The following is a 21,345-nucleotide window of genomic DNA, read 5'->3' on the forward strand; positions in this document are numbered from 1 at the left end:
AATATATACAGTGTTATCTTCATTTTAGATGTCAACAAGTATTTGCGGCTCTGTTTTCTTTTGCGTGGAAACCGGCTCCAAATGGCTGTTTGGGTCTTAAAGGTTGTGACCCCTGGCCTAAACACATTCAGATGTGCATGTCTGAGTCGTTGATCCCGCTCTGCTTTCTCAGGCCGTCATCCAGGCCAACCTCCCCCTGTGGTAAGAGACGCCACTCCAGCGCCGACCCTCATGCCCGCTCTCCGTCCCCTCACCACTCACCCAGCCCCACACCAGGCGCCTCCCCACGGGGCAGCGTGACAGATGAAACCTGGGTGGGAAGCCCTGCCGGCGCCCTCGGACCCCTCCTCATGTGCGGATTCCCTGAGCTGGACGTTCCCTCCAAGACTAGGAGGACGTCGGGGAGTCAGTTGGTCCTCCTGGCAGGTCAAGTAGACTCCAGTCTGGAGTCCTTCCAGGATCCTCCCGCAGAAGAGGGGCGGGAACAAGAGGGCCTGGCCGAGCTCTTCCTTCAGGTGCCCTCCCACTTTACCTGGAACAAACCCAAACCCGGAAACGCCCCTCTGTTCAGGTGGGCCTTACAGCATTCAGCAAATAGATTTGGGTGTAGTTCGGTTACTAGCTGATGATCACATCTGTTTTCTCTGCCTTCAGGACCTCATCGCCCCCTCCTTTGGACTGGCCTCTGCCCAGCCAGTATGACCAGTGCGAGCTGAAGGTGGAGGTCCAGCCCAAGTCCTACCACAGGGCGCATTACGAGACGGAGGGCAGCCGCGGATCCATCAAGGCAGCTGCTGGACATCCTATCGTTAAGGTGCGTCCTCACTATCACTTTCATATTAACCTTTTTTGTCACCGAGTTTGTTTAATCTAAGCTTGTTCTCGATTTACTTTAAGGTGAGTTACCTTGGCACTGACTTAATATGTGAGATTCAAGGGTATTATAGAAATAAACTGAAATGATATTGGAGTCTTTAAACTAATAAACAATAGAATAAGGACGCTCGGGGCACTGGTGCAAAAGTTTACTGAGGCAAACTACAGTGAGAACAGCCACTAAGGCTATTACCAGCTGAAATGAAAGTAAGAGCTTTCAGTGTTGGTGTGATAGAAGAGGGTGCATGTGATGGGTCAACATTAAAATAAAAACTGGATGCATTTTCACTGTTCTCACCACAGCCATGTTGTTAGTCAGACAATGCCATTAAAATGCTCCAAAAGGCTTCAACAGCACAAACATATCCCGCCTAACAGACAGCTAGCAGCTACAGCGGTCTGGGGTCGTTTTCTCTCTGTTTTGACCTCCCGTCCACACTGAGACGCCGTTTTCAGTCAAGGAAAACGCAGCGTTTTGAAAACGCTCTCCAAAGCGGATACATTTGAATTCAGTTTTTGCGTCGCAGTGTGGACAGCGAACCCAGAGCCTTTTTGAAAACGATGACACATTGTAGTCATGTGATGCAGTCATGTGACCAATTAAACTAAGATAGCGGGGGTATTATACAGCAGTTGTTTTGTTTGACAGCCCTGTTAAGGATTAATATCAGTCTGTACGCGCTTCAGAGAGCTTTTCTTCAAATTCTTTATTTCTCACTCACTTTTGCAACTTTGTACTGTTGTGTTACTCGCAGCAACAACTCCACCTCATTGTGAGTCCATTTAAAAAACTCTGTGCTTTTCCTCGACATTTTGCCGCGACGTTTCAAAGAGCCGGAAATTAAATAAGCTGCAGACTGAAATGAGGCAGGCCAAATCTTCTTGCGTTTTGCGCTTGCACAGTACTGAAACGTAAGCGTTTTCGGCCGTTTCAATGTGGACGCACAACTCTGGGAAAACGACGGAAAACGCTTGTGTGGACGCGGAGCGTTTTCAGACGAAAACGCAGTTTTCAAATCTATCCGGGCCAGTGTGGACGTTGCCTGTGTCACCATCCACCTGTCAGAGGCCACGCCCCTAATAATGCAAATTTTAAGGCTTCACACAGTTTAAACAGGTGAGTCGTTATGAAGGGTGAAATTATCTTTAAAGACCAAAACACCTTTTCCCCCTGTTTCATGCTATAAACGTGTTTAATACTGCTGTAACAATTTAACATGGGAGTCTATGGGGACGTCTGAGGCCTCTAGTGGCCATTAGAGGAACTGCAGCTTTGACTTCGTTTTTTGTTTAGGCTGTGGTAAGTTTAGGTTTCTGAAAATGAAAACAGTTCAGGTAGATGAAAACAAGCTTCTGTGCCTGCTCGTTCAGTTTTTGGTACTCTTCAAACAGTTAAGTGTGAGTCTGTGGCATAAATAATAATTTTAATAAAAAGCTGAAAGCACCGAGCCTGTGGTGACCCACGGGAGATGGAATCACAGGTCGACTGAGGTTGCGTGCTTTGCCGATGTGTCGAGTGAGCGGCCCCGCGGAGCCTGTGGATCAGACAACAGAGGCGGCCTGAGACAAGTAAAGCCTCCATCAAGGCCTCGCATGTAACGGACACCAGCAGGGCTATTCTGGGTGGCACATTCTCAGGCCGCCGCCAAGGCTAGAAAAGCTTCCTGCTGCAAGACGTGCTAAAATTTGTTTGGACTTTTTATATAACAATTGGAGGTATAAATGTAAGCCAGGCTCGCCTGTCCAAAGGTCAAAAACACACATAACACCTCAATCAATCAATCAATCAATCAAGGCTTTATTCGCCTCGTGCAGGTTGCCCTGCAGTGCCCTCTAATACTCGCTAAGAAGGAAATTTGCAAGAGATTAAAATAGTAACTGTTAGATTTCTCTTTCAGTTCTCCTTCTTTTCCTTCTGCTAATGTGACCACAGTCGTTTTCTCTCCGTCTCAAACATGCTTCATGTGTTCACTCCAGCTTTATTTGTGGCCGGGAGCTTTTCAGTTCAGATATCACTTTTGCTTTGCGATAACCTTTTTAATATCAACACCCTTCCTGAGGACGTGTGACACCAATGATCAAGGCCACTTACAGCTGAACATGCACATAATGCTGCCTCCTCCGTGTTCGGAGGATATTGTCATCAGGCCTCTCCTCCTCTGTAAGTTATTCCTGGTTTCATCTGTCCAGATGTTTTTGTGTTGTTGTTTTTCTACCTTTCAAGACAAATATCACAAATTGCTTTGCAACAAAATGCTAAAAAACAAATGCTTTGTCTCCTTTAGCTCTCAGCCTTGACGCACAGGCCCTGATCACATGACCTTAGGTCACGATGTAAATGGCCTGTATTTATATAGCGCTTTACTCGTCCCTAAGGACCCCAAAGTGCTTTACATATCCAGTCACACACACATGCACACACTGGTGATGGCAGCTACATTGTAGCCACAGCCGCCCTGGGGCGCACTGACAGAGGCGAGGCTGCCGGACACTGGCGTCACCGGGCCCTCTGACCACCACCAGTAGGCAACGGGTGAAGTGTCTTGCCCAAGGACACAACGACCGAGACTGTCCAAGCCGGGGCTCGAACCGGCAACCTTCCGATTACAAGGCGAACTCCTAACTCTTGAGCCACGATCGCCCCAGTACGTTGGTAGTTAACTACTCTCTGATGTAGAACAAATCAATCAAATCTTCCAGAAAATGTGGCAAGAGGACCAAGAGTTCCCATTACCCTTGGACACAAACAGACTTCTTTGTTTTTTCAATCGAGAAAACTCTCAGCGATCTAAGTTTTAGTAGAATCTAAGCAAGATCTGTAACATCCTGGGGCTTTACAGGATGTCATCAGCATAGAAGTGACGAGAACCTCGAGAGGAGAACCTCTCCAAAGCAGAGCCTGATACACCCACCCAGTATCTCCACCTGTCGAGCATAATGTGATGGTCACCAGTGTCACAGGTAGAGCTCAGGTCCAACATTAGCAGGAGTAACTGGAAGCTCTCGAAACTTTACAAAACCAGAAAGAGGCTTTTGAACAAAGATGCAGGCAGATGTTTCCAGTTCAGTAAAGAAATGGATACAAATCTTTCCAAAATAACAGCCGAGCTGGAGAAAGAACAGCTGGCAGGCAGGAAGATGCTGAAGGAGAAAAAACATTTCTCCCATTACAGGAAATTTCCAAATAATGTCCTGGGATTAGTTCCTCTCTGAAACCAGTTAACCAGCCTAGTGATGGCCTCCCTCACTTCATCTCTTTGGACCTCATGCTGAGAGTGAACGGCTAACACATGGAATCACCTCCAAGTCTTTTATCTGCTTAAGTTCTCCTGGATAATATTTAGGAAGTAGGCTTCACCAGACCATGAAACTTACTTCTGAGCCTCTGAAAATGGGCCTCTGTATAAAAGCGACGGTACTTCCTAAACAGCTGATGCAGGACTTTTGTTTGGTGGTAAAAATGCATCATTGTCCAAAAACCATCAAACCATTTCTTTAAATAAAGGTCTGACCACTTGCGTCTATCCCTCAGGTGGCCTTCATGCTAAACTACACATCTGTGTTTTTCCCCATGGAAAAATTCCCTGCACTGATCCAGCCAGCACGAAATGAATCATTGTAAAACTGTACTGTGAGATATCACATGTCGGCTTCACATCCAACAGTTTAAAGTAATTTGGAGTCCAGAGCGTGACGTTTCAGGTTGCAGTGGTGTCAAGGTGTTCGTCAGGATGAGCAGCTGCTTATCAGCTCGTCTTTCTTCCTTTCCTGTAGTTGCACGGATGCAGCGAGCAGCGGGTCGGTCTGGTGCTGTTCATCGGCACCGCGGACGACCGATACATTCGTCCTCACCCCTTCTACCAGGTCCACCGAGTGACGGGGAAGACGGTCACCACCATGTGTCAGGAGAAAACTATGGATTCCATCAAAGTGCTGGAGATCCCTCTGCTTCCAGAGAACGACATGTCTGCCAGGTAACGATCACGAACCCTATAAGCCATGCACCGTCACTCAGGTGCTCCTCATATTGTTTCAGCACAGAGAAGAGCTTCGAATGTCCTTCAAGGAGCCTGAAGAAAGACGATCAAATCAAATATTGACTTTTAAACTTGCTGCTTCTCCATGTATATTTCTGATTTTTTCCTAACAACGTGTAAAGAACGGGCGGGTGTTGTTACGTTCCCCTGAGGGGTCTAGGCGGTTAGGGGGAAGTAACAAAAAGTGTCCGGGTCAGAAAAAGGAGTCAGGGAGGCAAAAGGGTTAAATTAAAGAGTTTTATTAAAGTAGCTCAGCTAAAAGAGACGGATAAGCCGCTATCACCATTTAAGGAAACAAACTTTCCACCTACCAGACACCATAGCAACGGTTAGGCATCGCCTGTGGAAGCTGCCAACCCCATCTCAATGGGTTCAAAATACTGACTGAGGGTGGCCCCAGACCTTCAAAACAATGTCCCATGTGATAGCCAGGGCTTTTTTTTGAGCCTCACATGTGGAGCAGGCAGTCAGAAGACCTTACTGGAACAGTTTTCAGGTGTTTCTTCAGGACAGGGGTACAGGCAAGTTTGTTAGCAAGGGGTGCAGGTCTGAGTGGTGGTTCTACACACGATCTGTCCCCCTGCAAGTCATTTTGAGGACCCGAGAAATGGTCAACCAGCGGCAGCTTAGGGTTAGTTGACCTCTTACACTGACTACATGACACTACTAAGCAATTATGGTGTCTCAATACTTTTGCACAGCATATCAAACCATTTACATACAGCTGCTAATTATACTTAATGCTCAGCTACCCACACCCTGGGTAGCTGAGTCTTTATCACGTTCCCAATGATATCGATCTTCACACCAGCCTCGCTGCCAGAAAACCTTTCATGTTACTGTTTTTTCTTCATCTGAGCAACAAAACACGGTAACAATTTCCCCAAAAATGATCGAAATGATCCCAAAACTGGAGAGAGCAATTTTACTTTGAACACAAAGACGGAAACACTCAGGACGTTTGTTCTGAAGGTGTTTCGTGACTGAGGCATCTACGAGGTTTCGAGCCCTCCTTTTAGAGGAGGGGAAATTACAAAGATCAGCTGTTTGTGACAGGAAATAACATCGATAAGAACTCAGCATGGTTTTAAAAACATACAAATACACGGCCGCTGTCTCTTTAGGCTTAACGAAGGTCAGGAAGCCAGATTAGAAAGCGCAGCAAAAAATAAAGAGCTGTGGTACAGAGTCTAGACACACTGTAGAGGAGGCAGGAAGCATGTAAATAATGTCACCGTAATCTCAAACATTTAAAGAAGGAAGCATGTACATAAGTCGATAACGTTAGTCTGCTGCTTGTTTGCAGGCAGCGTGAGTGAGCTTTAAGTGGTCATGGCCACAGGATGGCTTTGCTGTGAGCTCAATTATTCAGTAACTAGTAGTAGTACTAGCCATATATGGTGGTGTTGGGTTAGAGCTGTGAATAAGGACCTTGTGTTCACAAAACGGTTTGTACAGATCCTTGAGGCCTTTTGTTCTCGCGTCAGCAACTTTCAGCCACGCTGTGGTTTTCAGGCACGTCAGGCTCATTTAACAAAACTAATAAGCGGAGGTGTTTGTAGTCAGATGGGTCGCTCCTCTGTGGATCTTGTTTCACCAGTTTCTCGCTCCCACACTTCAGCTTCATACCTTGCACAGTCTTCTCTGCAGCTGGCAGGAATGTGGACCTGAACCACAGTGCACACTGCGCGAGCTCTGGTCCACGTGTGGACAGGTAGTTAGCAGTTGAGACGATGCGTTCTGATAAACGGTGCCTTTTTTCTCGTAGCATCGACTGCGCCGGCATCCTGAAGCTGCGTAACGCCGACATCGAGCTGAAGAAAGGAGAGACGGACATCGGGCGGAAGAACACGAGGGTGCGGGTGGTGTTCAGGGTCGCCATCCCTCAGCCGGACGGCCAGATTCTGTGGCTGCAGACGGCGTCGATTCCCGTGGAGTGCTGTGAGTCTCGCAAACAGGAAGCTTGTGTTCCTTTAAAGCACGATCGTAGAAGAAGACGCAGAGGCAAAAATATACTGCATGTTTGTTAATGCTCGAGTTACCTTCTCCGTTCTGTTTCCTCTGCAGCACAGAGATCTGTAATAAAGTCCTAAAATAAACCTGTTGCTTTTCAGCCCAGCGCTCAGGTCAGGAGCTCCCTCAGGTGGACAGCTTCAGTCCAGCCAGCGGCTCCGTGGAGGGAGGACAGGAGCTGCTCATCAGCGGACCCAACATTTCCGCTCAGTCCAGGGTTGTTTTCATGGAGAGAGGGCCCGGTAAGATCGCCTTATTAATTTACTGCAACTTTAATAAGGTTACATAAACTTCTGTGAGCCTGATGATTTGTCTGAAGGTCTAACTCGTGTGTTTTGTCCCCTCAGATGGAAGATCGCTGTGGGAAACCGATGCCAGAGTCGTGCCTGAAAAATGCAGCGGAGTAAGTACGAGGAGTGATGGTGATGCAGCACACAGACGGAGAAAGAGTGAACGATTTAAGAATCCAAAACTTTTTGTTCTCCCTCGAGAATGAGCTCCAACTCGAGCAGCTGTTGCAGTAAATCACTGCAAACGCTCATCGAGGCAGCGTCGGCATCTTTGAGACACGGGAAAACCAAAAAGTTTACATTTATTTCTTTTTTTCCTCAAACAGAAACTGAACTCTTCATGTTTCAGTTCAGTTACCATCCTGACTTCCAGCGATGATAAAAAACAAAGTGACTGGGTTCTCACAACAAAGTTCTTGTTCTGACTTGTGCTGTAAATCAAGCGCACCCTCCCATATACAGCTGTACGCTTTGACCCCGCTCTGAAGGCTCAAGTTCACTCTGAGTTTGTTCAGCTGGATCTGAGATCGGGACGGATGAGCAACGTTTCGACAGGAAGGATCAGTAATGTTTGCAGATGTCTGAGCGTCTCTCGCTCAGTCAGCTTTAGGCAGAGCTCAGCTCAAATGTTTGTTGGCTCCAATCAATCAGTCCAATTTTATTTGTCAAAAGTCCTTGACATAGAGCAGGAGGTATTTACTAATTGGGAAGTTGGTGGTTTGATCCCGTCTGCACGGTGAGATGCTAACCCCAAGTTGCTCTCCGATGCGTCCACTGGAGTGTGACTGTTAGAAGCACAGAAGAACATGAGTGTATGAGTCAGTGAACGATATGGGCTCAAATTGTGGTCATAAATATTTTGTACTTGTAAATCAGGATTTGTAAGTGTAAAAAGAATTTGTGTGTGTGTAAAACAGATTTGTGTGTGGACTCAGCCAAAAAATACGTGAGAAACTCTGCACTCAAGTTTCAAGTTACAAGTACGAATTTTGACCCCATTTTTCTTCCTTTCATCTGATTGGCCAATGTCATGTCAATCACAAATTTAACTATCCAATCAGAGAACAGATGGGTTTGGCTATTGGAGGGGTGCTTTATGGAGCTTCAGGTCTTTGAAGGGAATAAATGGCCTTTTACATGCCAGTGCCAGTGTTGTGGAAATGACAGTCTTCTCCAGTGGGGATACTTACAAAGCTTTCTTCGTTATGAATTAGCATACATGTTTTTATTGAACATTTGAAGAACTAGCAAAAAAAACCAAAAACTCTTCAAAAAAAACAGGTAGAGCTGCTGCAAAAACCCACAGAGCCCAGCAGCCAGCAACAAATTCTGGATCCTTGGCTTTTAGTTAGCAGTTAGCATTAGCAGCACATCCTGCTCTGATGTGAAAGGACTTTTATGCTGCGCACTGTGACTCACAGCCATGGTCCCGGGTCAGCCCTGACTTTGTGTTAAACTAATCCTAAAGTAGTAATGTATTTCTAACCACTGATATAGCACAACTTTATCCTTTCAACAGCTTCTGAACGTTAGGGGACCTAGCTGCTATCGGATATTTATACAGTTTGAAGATGGAGGATCTCTATATAAATATCCGAAGAAGAAGAACCAAGAACACGACTGTAACGCGCTACGCTGCAACGGACCGAGATCTTCAAGAACACATGTTCAGGCGTGTTTCAAGTTTCCAGTGAACGTGTGAATGAGTCAGAGGCGGCTCTTTGGCATCAACTCGACGGACGTGTGTGAACACGCATCGTTAATTAACCATTAGCCAGAACAATCAAGATGGGTCTTCCAGCATGGCGGTGACCCAAAACTAAGGCAACAGAGAGCAGCTGAAGACGGGTCCTGGAGTGGCCTGGCCAGCCTCCAGACCTCCACAAATGTTCTGTGGAGGGAGGTGAAGTGGCAGCCAAGAGAGCTTCAGAGTTTCTGTAAAGAGCAGCAGACCAACATCTGAGACGAGTACAAACCTGGTGACCAACTACAAGAAACATCTGTTTGTGGCACTAATGACTGAATTAGATTTGACCTCTGCTGCTTAATAAGGACAAAAGTCTTTCTAAGTTAAATATGTGATAAATGGTGTTGCAAGCATAATTAAAATCAGTGAAAGCAGTCAGGCGTCTGCAACCTCCCGAGGTTTTACAGCGAGGTGTGTCACTGTGGAGATGCCGTCTTTCTTCTACACTCAGACTGATGCTTACTGAAAACAGCTCGACCTCAGGATGAAGAAACTTTTGCCCAGAGTACTTTTGCTTCATAGCAGCACGGTACTGCGATCTTAGTTTTATTGCAGGATCCTGCTCAGTTGTGTTGGTGCGTTGATCTTCGTCAGTGCATGCAGCGACGTGCTTTTGTTGCTTCTCGGTGTCCGAGTGTGATTTCAGCTGTAATGTTTCTTTGTTTGCCTCCTGATGTCCGGCTGCACAGTGAGCGGAGGGAAAATATTTGGGTCTAATATTTGTAGTCTCCCCTCGGGCCCTGAAGTGTCGAGCTCACAGAATTTTGCTCAGGTTTTTTTTCTGAGCATTTGAACGTCTCTTAAGATGGGGACCAAGATTCCCTTTATAGGAAGTGGAAAGAGGAAGTTACAAGCTGAAACCTCCAGCGTTACCACGATAAATTTCAGACATTCATATAAATACTGTTTCCCCTTTTTCGTAGTGCCATGAAGTCTTCTTGCCGAAGCTCCTCCTCCTTCCTTTTAAGTGCGTTTTGCTGACGCGCTCAGAGCCTCCGTGTGGCTGCAGATCAGAGTGCAGCGCATGTGTTAAACCACATCATTTAGGTCCAAACGCCCAAAATACAAAATGCATTAGTATGTAAAGCAGAAAAGCAACAAATGCTCATGTTTTATAAACATGTGTGTGTGTTCCAGTCCAGCATCGTGGTGGAGGTTCCTGTGTACAATAAGAAGGCGACGTCGCCGGTCCAGGTCCAGTTCTACGTCACTAACGGGAAGAGAAGGAAAAGTGTGACGCAGAGCTTCACCTACCTGCCTGGAGTCAGACACCACGGTCCTCCCGCTGTCGCCACAGTCAAGCAGGAACGCTGGGAGCCAGATCGCATCTCCCAGAATCCACCTGGCTTCAGCTTGACGGCCTCGCGCAACGGCACGCTCAGTCCTGACGTGGCGTACTATGGTTCCTGTGACCTCCTGGTGCAGTGTGGTCCCCAAAGCAACCCCCATCTCCACCATCCTCACTCCTCTGCTCCTCTTCAGACCCCTTTAATGTATCCTCAGACGTCCTCGGTCCCGCTCCAAGTCTCCTTGCCTTCGCAGACCACCTTGATTCCCCTTCAGACCTCCGTCATGGCTCCTCAGATCACCACGATTCCTCCTCCAGCCTCTTCTGTCCCACTTCAGACCTTCTCCGTCCCTCCACACTCCTCCCCTGGTGGATCTCAGAGGGACCTGTCTCTGAGTCCCAGGAGTACCTTTGTGACACCCGCCAACCCCCAGAAGGACTCTGTGCTGGCCGGGCCGGGGGAGGCGCTCATCATCAAGCAGGAGCCGGAGGAGCAGCCGCCTCTGGGATCTTTAGGCCTCCAGGAGATCACGCTGGATGATGGTAGGAAGCTGGATGTTGACCCAGATTTACTCTTGATAAAAACAAAAAAGCTTCTTCCTGTTTTTTCACAATAATATACATTTATATTTATCAACATAATATACAGATGTGAGGTCAAAGTAATTTTAATCATTTTAAATTATGGAAGTGACAGCTGTGCGATAGGACCAAAATCTCATATCCCGATATAAGACATTTATCGTCCTGACAACGATATAAATCACAAAAAGGTAACATTGTATGTAAATTCTGTGAATCTTGGGCAGCTCGACTTGCGTGAAGTGTTTCCAGCTGCGCGTCCTTTACCTGGAGTCCAGTGTTTTAACCGATGCATGAAACGATACCTCCAAAGGTTGATTCTGTTTATCTGGACGCAGCGTTTTGTGGGAGAAATGTTTCGTCATCATCTTCAGTCTCAGCTGACTGCAGGTTTCAATCTTATAACCAGTACATTTGCATAATGACTGAAACCAGCCCACTGAAGGAACAATGGGCTGGGAGGGCAGTTCCTTCATCTTAATTATGCAAATTCTCATGAACATTGATCAACAACCACTGATGTCCATGAGTCCCATTCACAGAGAGTTGGGCAATGGCTGCAATCACAGCATTGTAAGATGGTGACAGATGTACCCTTAGGCCTCCTCGATTCAGAGACGGTCTTTCCCTTTTCACGTAAATGGCCTCCTTGACTCCGCCCTCAAACCAGCGTTCCTCCCTGTCCAGGATGTTACATCCTCATCATTGAAAGAGTGTCCACTGGCCTGTAGGTGTGAATAGACTGCAGAGTCCAGGCCTGACGAGTTATTCGTGACACAGTCATCTCAGGCACAGAAGCTCCACCTACTTGCTATTTTTTAAGGGGCAGCCAATTTGCTTAAAGGAGGAGGAGCTAAAACTGCTTGTTTCTGATTGAACTGAGGGGCTGCACAAAGACTCATTATGAGATAAAGAAGGATTATTGTGAACTCTGAATGATGCAAAGCTGCCGTGGTGGAGTCAAAGTATCAAAGCATGAGCAGCGTTCGTCTTTTTACCTCGTAAACCTGCTTGTTTCAGTCTGTTCTTCTCATGTCAGTGACACCATGTGTGCACTCTGTCGCTCTGTGATGTTGGCTGTGTGCGTGCGTATTGCGTTTGATCTGGGTTAATAATAGCTGTATTTGCTGCTCTGAATGGTGCAGGTGGAGGTTAAATTTGTTGGCACAGGCAGCAGCTGTCCTCGGGGCGTCTGATCTTCACGCTGTCTTCCTCCATAGCCTTTCAGCTCGAATTTAAAACCCCGAAAATCAGAACCCCCCCCCCCCCCCCAGAGGAACGGCAGCCTGCTCACAAACTGAAGCACCTACAGGAGCTTCTCTGGCATCCCATTCTCTTTGTGGAGGGCACCACAGGGAGTTTGTGGCTTTTGAATTATGTGACTCCTGAGAGATTGATCTGGTTTGGAGATGTGATTTATTTCAGATATTTAAATCAGTCTGTCAGTGCAGAGAGTAGAAGTGCGACATAATAAAGTTTAATGTTCAGGATGTTCAAAAACATTGTTATGCTCACCGCATCAGCACACCGGTAAGAAAACTATGACTGGTTATACAATATCTGTGTGCGTGCGGTGGCTGATAGAAGTGTATTTACACGATTCTGAAACACATTAAAAATGAAAATCTGGATAATGAATGTTCTCCGTGCCTGCATGATGGACACTTTTGGTACTTTTTTATACTAAATTAGAATTTAACACCTGACCTGACCTTTCATTAAAAGATTGATAAAGTGATGTTGCCATGGACACAGCCTGGGACCCTGCTTTTACTGTCTGTATTCATGCTGGAAATCCAGCTTAAGGTTTCTGTCGTCCTTGAGGTCCTAGCAGCAGGAGCGGCACAATGGTGCAGTGGTTAGCACCATCACAGGAGGTTCAAAGGTTAGAACCTGCCTTTGTGTGGAGCAAGCGTTTCCCCGTGGCTATATCGGCTTCCTCTGTTTTGGTTAATCGGTGACTCTAAAGTGTGTGTGTGTGTGTGTGTGTGTGCGCGCCTCAGGTTTCACTGCAGAGCTATGAATAGACCGAGCTGTTTGCTGCTCTGCAGATGAACTCAGTTTTATCTTTTGCTGCTCATAACGAGCGCACTGCAGTGTGACCGCCACACCTGCTCAGCACATTTCAGTCCTGCTGCTTCATGATGTGGGAACAGTTTAGTATTTAATGGACGGGTTAGAAAAGCAGAGCAGAGGAGTTAAAGAAAGCCAGTTTGTTTAATTTGTTGCTGTTGGAGTGAATCAGGGAGCTGAATGTGATGGATTAAAGCGTTTGGAGAATTCGTTTAAAGCACTTTGTCCTGCTGTGCCCCCGTGTGGCCGTGCTCGGTACTGTAACAGAGTCCTTAAGCAGGTTCCTAACTGGGAAGGTGAAGTGTTAGAGTCTGCAGCCACAATCAGAACTAAACCTAAGGAAAGGTGCTTAAGTGCTTCCTTTATTAACTCCTTCTTAGTGCTCATGGAGACTGGAGCATCCTTCATGAAAGGAAAGCACCATCGGTGCAGGTCATGCTTGAAGCACTGATTGTGACTGCAGAGCCTTCAAATCAAACTGACCTCTGTCCAGTAAACTGTGTCGTGTTATTTTAATTTTACCCTCAAAGAGCCCAAAAATCAAAATATGGCTGGTGAATTTCAGCTTCTCTGCCAACACAGCAGCAGAGAAGCTGAAATTCCATCCATCCATTCGCTTCCGCTTATCCTTTTCAGGGTCGCGGGGGCGCTGGAGCCTATCCCAGCTGTCATAGGGCAAGAGGCGGGGTACACTTTGAGGGTAGCTTTGCATGAGTCACACCTCAGAGTAATCCCTCCTTCTTATGCTGAGCCCCACTGCAACCCCTGAGGTTAAGCATCGTTCAAAACTAGCCATCCTAGCTCCTCCCCCTTCCAAGAAAGTTTCCCTCTGATTGGCTGGGGCTGCCCCTCCCAAACAGCACGACCACGCTGCAGTCTCACTCCTTCAAAGACAGGGATCGGGTTCAGTTTGCAGTTGAATGGGATCGAGTTGGCGATTACATGCAGTCTGATAACAAAGCAGTTAACTGCTTAATCTGCAAAAGGTCTGCAGAGTCCAGCCTCAGGTCTGAATCCAACTCGTCTGCAAATGGTGACGCAGTTGCTGCATGAGACCAACAAACCGACACAGGTGCTCAGCAACGTTTGTTTTATTGGAATAAACAGACCACAACGTTTCTGTTTTGTTTGCAGTGAACGAGATCATCGACAGGGACATCGGTGGCCTGGTTGGCGGCGACCAACCCGACCGGTACGACTGGGAGCCAAAATCCGGCGCCGGCACCTTACCGTTCTGCGGAGGCCCTCAGTAGCACCAGCGCTCTCAGGAACGTCGTTTTTCTTCTGCTGTTTGCACAAAGTGCTCCAAACTGATCTTCAAGTGCCTGAAAACGTCAGATGACCGTTTCCTCGTCTGTCTCAGGAATTTTAGAGAGAAACCGACTCGTACCTCACAGACAAACCAAAGATTTAACTTTTCATGAGCGAATTGGAGGAAGATTAAAGGGCTGAAATTTAACTTTGTTATAATAATTCTAACACTCGGTAACGTCAGACGTAAAATAAGAAAATTCTGTTATTTATTGGCCAGTAAATTACAAATAATCTATTTTTGATACTCTGGATCTGATCCTCAAACCTGAAATCCTTCAGCTGATTTACATTTTTATAGCTTTGTTTTACACTCGTTTACATTTCCTTCGCCCGGTTTAACGTTGACGCTTCTCGACCGAACTGTTGTGGTGTGACACGGCGTTTTAGAAACATGTTTAAGGTTGAAGTAAAAAGAAAAACAAACTTGTTGTGTGTCCGAGTCTTTTCTTTCAGAGGATTTCAGAGCCCGACGACCAACACGTGCGCTGAAACAGCAACGTTTCATTACAGGGAGGTCAGAGGTCACGGTTGGTAATATTCTTCTCTACAGGAACAACCAGAAGTTGCTTGGAGTTAAAGCATGACTCGCGCATGACGACAGCTGCTGCTGTGTTTGCAGCAGTAAAAGATTTTAGAAAAGAAAAGATGACGAACAAACGAGCTGCAGCAGAGACTTTTAATCTTTTCTAACACTCGTGTTGATGTCGTCTTTGGAGCTCCTGTGTTCAGCACCATGAAGTCTGAAGGACCAATAAGAGCAGCTATGGTTCAGTGTCCCGCCCTCGTGTGGCCGTAAGCAGCTGTAACGCTCTGCCCAGGCCCGATGACTAAGGCACATCTTATATTTTCACATTTTAAGGCAAAACCTTTAAAGCCTTGAAGTAACAAAAGCTGCTGCTTGGTCCTTTTTTAACACGAGCTCGCCTCAGATTTTTGATCTTCTGACATCATGACGGGGTATAAATAAACCGCGATCCCACCATGATGGCGACGGCGAGCTTCAGGTTAGTCCGTCACACAAAGAGCTGCTGGTCTGGGTCGGTTTGAACGAAGCAGAATTCCTCCACGGCCGAGTCCGACCTGGATGTCCAGCAGCTGTCGGCGCAGGTGTAGACTAGCACCGTCCCAAATTCCAGCTCCACCCCTGCACCGCCGCGCTCCCCCTGCAGCAGGCTTACCAGCGCGGGCATCAGCTGCAGCTCGAATGTCCGGGATCCTCCGCAGGAGCCACACGCTGGCACCAGCTGCGCCACGTTGGACGGCGGCTCGGAGATGAAGAGCGGCTTCCCGCCGCGGCAGTAGCGCAGGATCTGCTGCGGACACACAGAGATCGTCTTCATGAACCTGGAGAAGACGGCGTCTCCGTGTCGGGCTCCGGTCTTCTCATACTTCTCGTCCCCGCCTCCTCCGCTTCCCTCTAACTCCCCCACTGCCACGCCCTCCCGCCTCTCGTACTCCCTCAGCAGCTCCTGAGCGTGCTCCAGGTCGCCGTCCTCCCCGCAAACATCCGTCTCCTCCACCACGCTGATGAAGAATGGACAGAAGGCAGTCACGTCCTCCTGCGAGTCCCCCAGACTGAGGTCACAAAGACGGCTGCTGACGTCCGTCTCACCAGCTGTCAGGGGAAAAAAAAGAACCATAAGATGACCTCACCTGCCTGTCAGAAGGTAGTTCGCACTACAGCGCTCCCTGCTCTCAGTCTGACTCTAACAGGAGCTTCACTTTATCATTTATTAGAACCAGAGATGAGCTGAGCAATAGGCTCACTGTCTCAGACTTCCATACACTTTATTTTGGATTATTACAACCATAACAGAGAGGCCTGGGGAAAAGGAAAAAAATAAATAAAGGTGAAGATGGTTAACAGGAAGAGAGGGGGAGGGAAAAATAGAGGAGAAGAGGGATGGAGAGAGACGCCTGCCGAGGAAGGAAAATAACAGAGACCACAGCAAACGCTAACATGACAGCAAATAATAAATGTAACTGAGCAGCACACAGAACTAACAATACAAGAGATTTTTAATTCAGTTCAGTTGCACCAAATCACAACAACAGTTGTGGCACTTTATATTGTACAGTAGATCGCACAATAATACAGAGAAAAACCCAACAATCATGACCCCCTATGAGCAGCACTTTGGCGACAGTGGGAAGGAAAAACTCCCTTTTAAAAGGAAGAAACCTCCAGCAGAACCAGGCTCAGGGAGGGGCGGGGCCATCTGCTGTGATTGGTTGGTGTGAGAGAAGGAAGACAGGATAAAGACAGCAGCCGACCAAGATAGGCTGTATCCCAATTCAGGGTCTGCAGCCTTAAAGTACGCAGCCTCAACGATCCTCAAGGGCCGCGTACTCAAAGACCGCTAAGGCCGGAAGTGCGAGGCTTGTGAAATGGGACGGTCTAGCCTCCGTTGCGCTGATACTGTTGTTTGTCAATAAAGTTTTTTAAAAAAAAAAGCCTCCGTCGCGCTGCCCAGGTAGCCTAGCAACCATGATACTAACCACTGGAAACGTGTCATACAGCTGTGTTTGACAGAGATGAAGGAGAAAATCTTTCTCATTCTCTGTGAGATTAAGCTCAGCTATTGAACGGCGTATATTTTAAAGTAAAGGCTTTAAAACCAAGTTAGTACAAACGTCACTAACGTCACATAACTTTGCTGACATGTGGCCAACAGGAATGTTTAATGTTCTTCGTTATTAAACATTTGCACATAAATAAGTGACATAATATTCAGTACTTAAAGTTTACTCTTCGGCCGCCCCTCATCCGCCGTTTTTTTTCTGCAAATTTATCCACACCCATCGCCGCGCTATGCATTCTGGGATATGTTGGGCCACGAAGTCTACACCGCCACATCCTTAAAATTCAGGGAAATGAAGGACGCATTTGAGGGCTGCATTTCGAGCAGCCTTCGAATTGGGACAGCCTTAGGCGCGCCGCTGTGACGTAATCAGCCTTGAAATGCGTACTTTAAGGCTGCAGAGCCTGAATTGGGATACAGCTATAGTGTGTATCTGTGAGTACACCTGTGTGTACACCTGTGTGTTAAGGTGGTCCAAGCTGACTGATAGATCTGTCTCCCATTTCATAATAGGAAGAGATATAGATTCACCTGTTTTGGAGAGCGTCTTGTATATTTTGGACAGGAATTTGGAGGTTTTGAGATTAAGGAATTGTACCACACTCGATGGTGTTTGTAATTTGACTTTATTAGGCTTAAATTTCCTTTTATTATAGACTTGTTGATATTGTGAAAATCTATTCTTGTTAATCTCATATAGTAAAACTAGTCTGTCAAATGGGATAAAGTCTGTTCCTTCTAATATATGTTCCAAGTATTTAATTCCTTTACTACTCCAATCTGGGGAGTTAATCATATTATTGTTCTGTAGTATGTCGGGGTTCTTCCACATAGGTGTGATTTGCATGGGATTAATGAAGTCAGTCATTTTTATTAACTATGCTGTCAGAGGAGCTGATGCTATTGAAGCATACATGTCCTTTGATGTTTCTGTGAATGGTAGGCCTGAAATCTCTATTTTATTGCGTAGTGGCTGTTCTGCCTCTGGGCAGGGCTCCTCTAAGAAGCATGTTTGAACCACCCTGAGATGAACTGTTGGCTAAGAAGTAGTGCTGAAAGACGACCTCTATCCTTGGTCCTTTGTAGTGTAACGAGAAAAGATCTTCAAATTTACAAGAACCTCAAAGGCACGAGGAGAAAAACTTTAAATTAATGAAAAAATGGCTATGAATTTATAATCTATATATAAAATATGGCATCCTTTAGAATAAAACTTTCACATTTTAAGAGAAAAAAAAGCGTCAAATCTTTGATAAAAATGCAACTCTGTCCAGCCCTACCTGCTGCCTCTGGAACTCCTGTCTCCTCCTTCACAGCTGTGTTCTGCTTCGCACCTCCTCCCCATCCATCATTATCTTCCTCTCCCCCCATCCCCCAGTCGTCAGCGGTGTCACACCAGTCAGTGACCCGCATAGGAGCCTCCTGAGCCGGTGCAGGCGGCCCGGGTGTCCGCACCTCTGCCTCCAGGCACTGTGAGCGGAGCACCGCCCAGCACTCTGACCGACCGCTGCACTCAGCTCCCGGGCACGCGAAGACGTGGAGGTTCCTGTGGTGCGGAGACGTGTCCACGGGGCAGTACACCTGCACCACGTGGACTAGCGGGACTCTGCAGCGGCCGCATCGCGGTGACCGGGCAGCGATGCCCGGCGGCCAGTCCGGCCGACCCCCTACTTTGTTGGTCAGATAGGAGCACCGGTGCTTCTTGGAGTCGATCTCTCCGTCACACAGCCCGAGCAGAGACACCTCCTGAGCGCGTGAGGCCATCTTTTAAAAAAACAAAACAAAAAAAACGCCGACCGGAAGTGGAGTTCAGCGTGGGAGGTCCCTCACCAAAATACCACCGACTGGAGTCAAATGAAAATATAGACACGGGAAGTGTGTCACTGAACTATAAATCACACGATACACGAAATTACACGATAAAACGAAACCATTGTTTTATCAATATTCTAAATATTTTATATTTATTATAATATATAACTATTTATATACGCCGTTAGTTTACATTTTCACAGCTTTTAAAGATTTTAACTTTTAAAATTACTGTAGAAAACAGTCATCGGTCCAAATATAAGCGCTTGTGTTTCATGAGGGGCCAAATTCAAGACTTTGAAAATAAGAGTGAAAACAGCGAAGAGATGAAAAATTGAAGTCTCCGTATGTTGTATGCTCATTGTGTGTTCAATAAAGTTATTTTAAAATAAATAAATAAATAGAAGTCTCGACTTCCGACGCCGTGACAAGCAATTTCCGGGTGTAGCACTTTCAAATTAAAAGCAGCTTCCAAAGTGAAAGCTAAAAAGAAAAAAACAACTTGAATTTATCAAAGTTATTTACAGTTTTATAGATTTTTTTTTAACCAATAAATACATTTCATCAGTTTTTAAACTGCTGTGTGTATTCAAACAAATGTTCAGCACTAGTTGCTCTCTTTCTTTCCACTCTTTATAAGAATTTAGGAGAATATGAAAATGTTACGAGGAAAAATTGGCAAATTTACGAGAAAATGTAAAATATTGTGTGGAGAAACTTGCAAACCAAGAAATAAAACAGAAAAAAAATGAAAACTAAAATTAGAGGATGAAAAGGAAATTGATACGAAACCTTTCTAACATAAAAGCCGGCAAATTTATAAGGAGAATGTTTAAATGTATGAGAGATAGTAAAATTATGAGATTTGTTCAAATAAATTACACATTTATGAGGAAAATGGTCAGTTTACAAGAAAACTGACAATAATTTTATTAGAAGGAAAACAAAATCTGCAAATTTATGAGAATGAACTCAGAAATTCAAGAACAAAACAAACATTAGACACATTAAATAATTGGTTTTAAGAATATTTTTCATCTCTCTATTCTTCGCTCTTCCTCACCTGATTATTATTCTCAATTATTAGTGAGTTATTTATTAATTTATCTATCTTTTCTGCTGCTGTTTGATGGTCTGCGCCCTGTCCTGTAAGAATAAACTCACTTCACTGCACCATTATTGGAGCTTCTGTGTTTTTTAGATCAGATGATAAAACAGCTGCAGTGGCTTTGAAACCCTGCACAAATCCTTCAGGGATTAAATGAATGATTTGACAGAAGCTGGTAATAACAGGATTTTAATATCTACGTACAGCCAGAGCCTTTAAAAATGATCTCTGGGAGCGAGCCGAGTGTTCTGGTTTCAGTCTGAAGAACATGTCCCTGAATGATTTAAACAAAGTTAGAACAGACCGATTTCTCACTATAAAGCAGTAAAGAGCTGGCTGGCTGCATAATTTACGGCCTAATGTAATTACACGTAATCCCTCCTCGTGTATACATTTTTCTCTACATTGACCGTTTCCCCCTCAGGGCTGCTGCGGGAGCTGTGAAATGATTTCCCGTGGTGTGTAACCGCCTCTGTCCTCTCCTTTCTCTGCTAATTAGCTCCAGTGTGAGGAGCCTCTGAGTGGAGCCTCCGTTAGTGAAACCACAGCAGAGGTTTCTGTGAATCAACACGTTTTAGCCCATTTACTGCAAAGCAGCCGCACTTTGAATCTCTGCTGAGTTTTTAATCATAGCAGCGGCTTTCAGATTCATCTCGGTGCTTCCCAGCAGGTGCTGGTTTCACTCCACATCATTACGCTCTGAGAGTAAACTGAGAGGCTCGACACTGCAGATAGATAATTCATCCCGTTTGATGGAAGATTTCACTTTAGCTTTATATCTCCTGGCTACGTGTGCGCTTTTAAATCTCTCCTCAAAATCCATTTTATAGATCGGCTCTGCTGCAAAGTTAGTTCACGTTTTATTTCCTCATTTTATTTTATTCATCCCGTTATCTCGCTTTCACGCTGACTTTTTCCAGAGGAGCACATAAACACTTGTGTACTCTTTGCGTTCAAATATATAACACAAGGCATTCAGCTGCTGTGTCCTTATTCAGTTTAAAGCAATTCAAAGGCTCAAGAGCAAAACAGTTTGTTGTTCCAGTTGCCGAAAAATCAGCTTTGTCTTTCTAAGACTTGAGGTCACGGTAAAGGGATTCTAAGTGGTGGATGATCTGAGTGGACCACGAGCTCCTCTGTAGAGTCAGTGTGTCACTATCCCACAGCTGAAGCTCGGACCACACCGAGTCATCAACAGGACAAAGATCCCAGCACAGCAGCAGGTCTGCAACAGAACGACTGAAGAAGAAAAGAACGGAGCTGCTGCAGAGCTCAGAGAGCTGTGCATGAGCGGATGCAGCAAACCTCAACGAGCTGAAGCAACCAAAACTCCTCCACAGTGATGAGACAGACTAATAAAGTCACACGTGAACCATCGCTGCAGGTTATTGGTGCTGAAGGAGGTTCTACAAGCTGCAGAATAAAGTGGAACTCGTGCAGAATGAACTCGGTCCCAGTGAGTCTCCTGTTAGCAGCAGATTTAATTAACAGCGATGGCTCTGGATCTCATCAGAGCTGCTGAGGTCTGACACTCTCCTCCTCTGCTGGACCAGAAGATGCCGGCTCGACGCCAAAGCGAGCGCTCCGGGTGACCCGCTCCATCAGTTTATGACACAAGAATGT

The 21,345-nt window shown here is 46.0% G+C and overlaps 2 protein-coding genes across 2 annotated transcripts in view; one reads left to right on the forward strand and one right to left on the reverse strand.

Moving 5' to 3' along the window:
• The window catches only part of nfatc3b (nuclear factor of activated T cells 3b), a 29,167-nt gene extending 14,524 nt beyond the window's left edge, over window positions 1-14,643 (forward strand). The window contains exons 3-10 of the mRNA XM_085415034.1: window positions 173-571; window positions 655-814; window positions 4,651-4,850; window positions 6,682-6,854; window positions 7,028-7,168; window positions 7,274-7,329; window positions 10,101-10,794; window positions 14,041-14,643. Of these exons, the coding sequence (XP_085271160.1) occupies window positions 173-571; window positions 655-814; window positions 4,651-4,850; window positions 6,682-6,854; window positions 7,028-7,168; window positions 7,274-7,329; window positions 10,101-10,794; window positions 14,041-14,159 (1,942 nt within the window). The 3' untranslated portion in view covers window positions 14,160-14,643. The remainder of the gene's footprint in view (window positions 1-172; window positions 572-654; window positions 815-4,650; window positions 4,851-6,681; window positions 6,855-7,027; window positions 7,169-7,273; window positions 7,330-10,100; window positions 10,795-14,040) is intronic.
• Window positions 14,644-14,748: 105 nt separating this feature from the next.
• On the reverse strand, window positions 14,749-19,766 carry pdcd2l (programmed cell death 2-like). The gene is made up of 2 exons (XM_085415035.1): window positions 18,083-19,766; window positions 14,749-15,835 (listed from the first exon to the last, which is right to left on the reverse strand). Exons 1-2 carry the CDS (start codon window positions 18,564-18,566, stop codon window positions 15,234-15,236), a joined length of 1,086 nt encoding a protein of 361 aa, XP_085271161.1. The 5' UTR covers window positions 18,567-19,766; the 3' UTR covers window positions 14,749-15,233.
• Window positions 19,767-21,345: the final 1,579 nt, after the last annotated feature.

The sequence above is a fragment of the Rhamphochromis longiceps genome, linkage group LG7 (assembly GCF_057381845.1).
Source record: "Rhamphochromis longiceps isolate RC_006_pf linkage group LG7, R_longiceps_female_GT1.1, whole genome shotgun sequence".
NCBI lineage: Eukaryota > Metazoa > Chordata > Actinopteri > Cichliformes > Cichlidae > Rhamphochromis > Rhamphochromis longiceps.

What these genes read in the sequence shown, in the direction of transcription:
- pdcd2l (XM_085415035.1), bottom strand. Translation starts at nt 18,566, where the DNA reads ATGGCCTCACGCGCTCAGGAGGTGTCTCTGCTCGGGCTGTGTGACGGA. An exon ending in AGGAGTTCCAGAGGCAGCAG is followed by an intron (nt 15,836 to 18,082) that starts GTAGGGCTGGAC and finishes TTCCCCTGACAG; the next exon opens with CTGGTGAGACGGACGTCAGC.